This window comes from Choristoneura fumiferana, chromosome 6 (genome assembly GCF_025370935.1).
Source record: "Choristoneura fumiferana chromosome 6, NRCan_CFum_1, whole genome shotgun sequence".
In the NCBI taxonomy this organism is placed as follows: Eukaryota; Metazoa; Arthropoda; class Insecta; order Lepidoptera; family Tortricidae; genus Choristoneura; species Choristoneura fumiferana.
In genome coordinates, this window is record NC_133477.1 from 4,183,999 (window position 1) to 4,190,635 (window position 6,637).

General features: G+C 45.6%; 1 protein-coding gene across 1 annotated transcript in view; it reads right to left on the minus strand.

Annotated features, from left to right (window-relative positions):
* LOC141428854 (galactokinase-like) overlaps window positions 1-6,637 on the minus strand; it is a 70,535-nt gene that overhangs the window by 9,959 nt on the left and 53,939 nt on the right. Inside the window, exon 6 of the mRNA XM_074088890.1 lies at window positions 4,680-4,861. Coding sequence (XP_073944991.1) covers window positions 4,680-4,861 — 182 coding nt within the window. The remainder of the gene's footprint in view (window positions 1-4,679; window positions 4,862-6,637) is intronic.

Genomic DNA, 6,637 nt, shown 5'->3' on the forward strand with positions numbered 1-6,637 from the left:
TCAGTTATATCTACCTACGGTTCGGTGCAACTGAAACTTGACTTGGGTTTGCGGCGAGCATTTAATTGGAGATTCGTTGTGGCAGACGTTGCTAAACCCATCATTGGTGTTGATTTTTGTCCTTCTTTAATATTATGATTGATTGCAGAAAACAACGCATTATAGATGGCCACACTACTCTTTCCGCTGCAGTACCAACCCAAGGTACATCCGAAGACATCTCGTCAGTGAAGGTGATGTCAGGGGAATCCAAGTACCACGAGATCCTACGTCAGTATCCCGACATCACCCGACCTTCAGGTACACCAAAGGTACCCAAGCATAATACAGTGCATCATATACGCACACTCCCTGGCCCGCCGATTGCAAGTAAGCCCCGACGCCTTCCTCCGGATCGCCTGAAGATCGCACAAAAGGAGTTCGAGGATATGCTGCAGAACGGTACAGCTTGTCAGTCTGAGAGTCCATGGTCTTCTCCGCTTCATCTAGTACCCAAGAAAGATGACGGCTGGCGACCATGCGGCGATTACCGTGCCCTTAATGCGCGTACGATTCCAGACAAGTACCCGATCCGACATATTCAAGACTTTACGCAGCAACTCGCCGGGAGTACAATATTTTCCAAGGTTGATCTTGTCAAAGCCTACAACCAGATCCCAGTTTATCCGGATGACATCAAGAAGACAGCCATTATCACACCTTTTGGCCTGTTTCAGTTTCCATACATGACGTTTGGTCTCCGGAACGCAGCTCAAACGTTTCAACGTTTCATGGACGAAGCGCTGCGAGGTCTGGATTTCTGCTATGGATACTTGGACGATATTCTGATCTTCTCTCGAAACGCAGAAGAGCATCACCAACATCTCCATCAACTATTTCGTCGACTGTCAGAGTATGGTATCCTCATCAACACTGCAAAATGTGAGTTTGGTGTAACGAACATCACCTTTCTTGGCCATGAAGTGTCCGCAGAGGGGATCCGTCCGCTGCAGTCTAAGGTACAAGCAATCCAAGACTACCCTGTACCCAAGAATGTCAAGGAACTCAGACGATTCCTGGGCATGTTCAACTTCTACAGAAGGTTCGTACCAGGTGCATCAGCTTTGCAAGCGCCCTTGAACGTCGTACTGTCCGGTCCAAAGAAGAAGCCAACGCAAGAGATCGAGATGACAGAAGACATGATGCATGCATTCGAGTCATGTAAGCAAGCTCTCTCTCAAGCCACTCTTCTCGCTCATCCGCTGACAGACGTCGAGCTCGCTATCCACACTGACGCCTCAGACGTTTCCATCGGCGCAGTCTTACAGCAGCGCGCAGCACCGGAAGCCTGGGACCCACTAGCATTCTTTTCAAGACCACTGAATCCTGCTCAAAAGTATATGTCCGTATGACAGAGAACTGCTGGCTATATACGACGCTATCAGACATTTTCGTCACATGGTCGAGGCCAGACCCTTCATCATCTATACGGATCATAAACCTTTGACGTTTGCATTCACCACCGCTAGAGACAAATGCTCACCGAGACAGTTCCGATACTTAGACTTCATCTCACAGTTTAGTACGGACATACGGTACGTAGCGGGAAAAGATAACGTTGTTGCAGACGCACTCTCAAGAGTAGAAGAAATAAATGGGTCAATCAACTACGAAAGCCTTGCACGCGCTCAAGATAAAGATCCTGAACTGCAAGCGCTTCTTCAAGTTGACTCATCATCATCATCATCATCGTCTTCATTGAATCTCAAGAAAATCAAATCTTTTGAAAATAATTTCGAAATTTATTGCGACATCTCCACCGGTAATTCAAGACCTTACCTTACTCAAGCCTTTCGTCGTGCAGCTTTCAACTCATTGCACGGTTTGAGCCATCCAGGTGGCAAACGCAACTGTCAAATTGGTGACGCAACGATTCGTCTGGCCCGACATACGCAGAGATTGTCGCCGTTGGGCGAGAGAATGCACAGATTGCCAGAGAAACAAATTTCACGTCATAACGTCATCACCCATATCATCAATTTCATACACCATCACTTCGTTTTTCACATGTCCACATGGACATAGTAGGGCCATTACCATTTTCTTGTGGTTACAGATACTGCTTGACGGTCATTGATCGCTTCACCGTTGGCCTGAGGCCTACCCCTTGGCTGACATCACAGCGGAGACCTGCGCGCGAGCCTTCATCGCGGGCTGGGGTCGCCGCGCTTCGGCTGCCCTGTCAAAATCACCACTGACAGGGGCAGGCAGTTTGAGTCCGAGCTGTTCCACACCTTGTCATCCATCCTCGGGGCAAAGCACCGGCCTACCACATCCTATCATCCGGCCTGCAACGGGATCATTGAGAGACTCCACCGCCAGCTCAAGTCCTCAATCATGTGCCACTCCAATACGCACTGGGCTGAAGCCTTACCCTTGGGTGCTGCTGGCATCCGCCAGCGCTTGGAAAGGACGACTTACAAGCTTCAGCAGCAGAGCTCCGTCTACGGGGAACCTCTACGCCTACCTGCGAATTCTTTTACGCCTACGAAGGGCACTACGGTCGACTACACGGACTTCGCAGCCAGACTTCGTGACCACATTGGAAAACTCAACCCCAGTCCCGCAGTCATCACTCGAAGAAACCTTTTTTTACATCCCGAAAGAGTTGAGCACGGCCGAGTACGTTTTTCTTCGACAAGGGCACGCGAAAGAGATCGCTAGAGTCCCCGTACTCAGGCCCGTACAAGGTTCTCGAGAGACGTGACAAGACCTTTCGAATCATTTTAAATGGAAAGCCGAACACCGTTACCATCGATCGACTGAAGCCGGCCTTCATGACCAGCGACACTATAGATGAGGACACATCCAGCAGCCATCAAGCATCAAAAATACCAGAGCCTGAACCGAGCACCGTCAGAATGACGCGAAGTGGACGATATGTAAGATTTCCAGATCACTATCGACCATAGCAGGCAATGGTCTCGGCGGGGGAGTAGTGTAGCGTCCAGATAAGACATTACCCCGCTAGCCGCAGTCGGTTCCACGTGTTGGCAATACTGTAAACATCTGCACACCGGCGCGTGGAACTGCGCGGCGTATTCGAGTTCATTTGAATTGCCCAGAAGGCCAGTCGAGAAGCGGAGCGACATTCCTTCCGGCGACGCGGTCCTGGACAGAACTTATCCATTGCGCTAAACTCATTTCCTTCCTTTCCCTAGTTTATATTCCATTGTAAATACTTTCCTTTTTGATAATCTTTATTATACGTTCGTGTGCCTCTAAATCTCTTTTCATTAATTCATCGAAGCCTCAGGAGGCGCACTACAGTTTTTACCATCCGGTATCCGGCCGGATAGTAGGTACGCAACTATCCGGTATTCGTATTCGGCCGAATAGTAAAATAGTGGACGGATAGGCCGGATACCAGATACTGGCCGGATACCCGTTGCATCTCTAATAGAAACGCTTCATTTACGGGTGAAGACCACACCGAGTGCACACCGTTAAAGCTGCGTTAGCAGGTACTTATAATTTCCATTAACTTTTTCCATTGTGACACGAAATCACTCATACATTTGTATGGATAATGTTCGTGTCACAATGGAAAAAGTTAATGGAAATTATAAGTACCTGCTAACGCAGCTTTAACGGTGTGCAACTTTTTGGCCTTCACCCTTACCTCGCCTCGCACCGCACATTTGGTGGAAACGCTACTTTATGGTCAAGCTAATGTACATTACGCGAATGGTTTAATAAAGTAAGCGCGCTCAGATAAGCTTTTAGTGCACATGGACCTCCGCAAAATAACACCTGAATCATTGGGAGTAGCGCATCCATACAACTTTTACAAAAACTAAACTTTTTAGGCAATGCAAAAGTTGTATGTATGCGCTAGCTCTCAAAGTACAATACAGGTCACTTACGTGTTACGGCTGCGTTTCCAAAAAAAAAATGTGTGCGGGTGGATTCTACTGGTTCATGAAAAAAGCATTCATCTCCGGTGGAAATGCAGCCTAAATATGCGTTGCCAGGTAAGTAGTAAAGATATGCCACCTACACATGTTTCGAACGAACTCGTGATTATTTTTCAAGGTGATCTCGAACGAGACCGTGAACTGCGCGTGAGTACTCTTGCTACTCAGTTATATACTTAGTGCAGCCGTCGATGGTCAAAGCTACCCTAGTCTTCACCGCCATTATTGTCAGAATCTATCCTACAGTGACCACCTACGCAGTGCGCAAAACCGTTTTCCAGCGTGGAGACACCGCCCACCGTCTATCATGACTAACATTCGGATGACGACCAATCTTAGTGGCGTCAAAAAAGCTTGTTTGCTTGCTCCCTCGAGCGCGTTTACCTTGTAACTAACCGTCTAATTGTTCAACGGTGGCGCCCCGCAGTGATGGCATGCCTAGTAACTAACCTTCTAGTTGTTCAACAGTGGCGCCCCGCACTGACGGCTTTACCTAGTAACTAACCTTCTAGTTGTTCAACAGTGGCGCCCCGCACTGACGGCTTTACCTAGTAACTAACCTTCTAGTTGTTCAACGGTGGCGCCCCGCACTGACGGCTTTACCTAGTAACTAACCTTCTAGTTGTTCAACAGTGGCGCCCCGCACTGACGGCTTGCCTAGTAACTAACCTTCTAGTTGTTTAACAGTGGCGCCCCGCAGTGACGGCTTGCCTTGTAACTAACCTTCTAGTTGTTCAACAGTGGTGCCCCGCAGTGACGGCTTGCCGAGTATATCAGCGGCCGCCTGACACTGCGCACGCCGCTGGGGATACTCGCTGCCCGTCAGCTGATGCTTCACGTTTGTGTTGATGACTAGTATGGCTGTGTCGCTGTTGAAGATTGGCACTTGTGTCGATTCTAAGGATCTGAGACGTTTAGAGTTAGTAACAAAAAATTAAATTAGGATGAGAAAAAAAAATCACCCCCACTTTTACGTCTATGGGAGGTACACTAAAAAAGGTATTTTTGAAATTTTTATTGTACCATTTTGTCGGCGTAGTTTACATACATATACGTGCAAAATTACAGCTTTCTAGCATTGATAGTCCCTGAGCAAAGCCGCGGACGGACAGACAGACAGACAGGCAGACAGACATGGCGAAACTATAAGGGTTCCGTTTTTCCATTTTGGCTCCGGAACCCTAAAAAGGAGGAGGTTATCAATTCGGTTGTTTTTTTTTGTTTGTTACCTCAGAACTCCGTCATTTATGGACCGATTTGAATTTTTTTTTTTGCGTTCATCTAGGAATGTCTTCAATTAGGTCCCATAAGCACCAAACCAGGGCCTCGTCAAAATAAACATTTAAATAACAAAATAAACCTCGCAAAATGTTATTATATTGGACGAAAACGTTTTAAAAGAAGTAAGCGCATCTATGCTTAACAAAATAATAGGATACAATTTAACCATCGGCACTTAGAATTGTATCTTCAATACATTTTAGAACGGATCGTATTAAAATGGCTTAACATGTTTGGGCAGTTAACAAGTTCAACCAGAAGTGTCTAATCGATTTATAAATACACTTGACAAACGTGTCCCAATTTTTTTTGTACTAAAACTACTTAATTTATTATTGCAGACAAGATGGGACTAAATGTTCTTAGGATTTATGTACATTTATTTGAATTTAAGCCTATCAACCTTAAATCACTTATAGTATACATTCATAATATTTTAAAAAATAACGGATTTTAGTATAATATTACACGCATGCATTAAGAAGCCGTGGTGGCCTAGTGGTTAGACCTATCGCCTCTCAAGCAGAGGGTCGTGGGTTCACACCCCGGCTCGCACCTCTGAGTTTTTCGAAATTCATGTGCGGAATTACATTTGAAGTTTACCACGAGCTTTGCGGTGAAGGAAAACATCGTGACGAAACCTGCACAAACCTGCGAAGCAATTCAATGGTGCGAGTGAAGTTCCCAATCCGCACTGGGCCCGCGTGGGAACTATGGCCCAAGCCCTCTTGTTCTCAGAGGAGGCCTGTGCCCAGCAGTGGGGCATATATAGGCTGAGATGATGATGATGATGATTACACGCATCCGTCGCAGTTAGTATTATGGTGTCACACTGTTTTTAATAGAAGCAGAAGACTACAGATTTCTGAGAAGAGATTTCTGATATAAGTATATGGCATCTTTCTTAATTTTTAATATCTTTTTGTTATGCTACGTTACTTTGTCACGAATAAATGATTTCTATTTCTATTTCAATAACAAAGTTATTTTTTTTTTTTGTAATTAGTATGAGTGTGAACTAAGGCATCGATATTTAGTAGTAACTCGTGCACTTGCTTTTGAAAATTATCATTTGGTGAAGTGGAACTGATGATGAAGACCACAGTTGACCATCGGAGTTACTACTTAATAAGAAGTATTTCACGGGTTGAATTTTAATTACTTTTGACACAGTTGCTAAGCAATTTATGCTCCTCGTAATGCATATGGTGAAACGGATGGTGAAGCACCAGGACTCCTCAATAATGAACGAATCGGAAAAAGCAATCTTTCGTAAAAGGTGACGAGCGTTGGTATTAAACTATCGTATCTTAGATTCATCATCATCATCCCAGCCTATATACGTCCCACTGCTGGGCACAGGCCTCCTCTCAGAACAAGAGGGCAATCTTAGATTATTT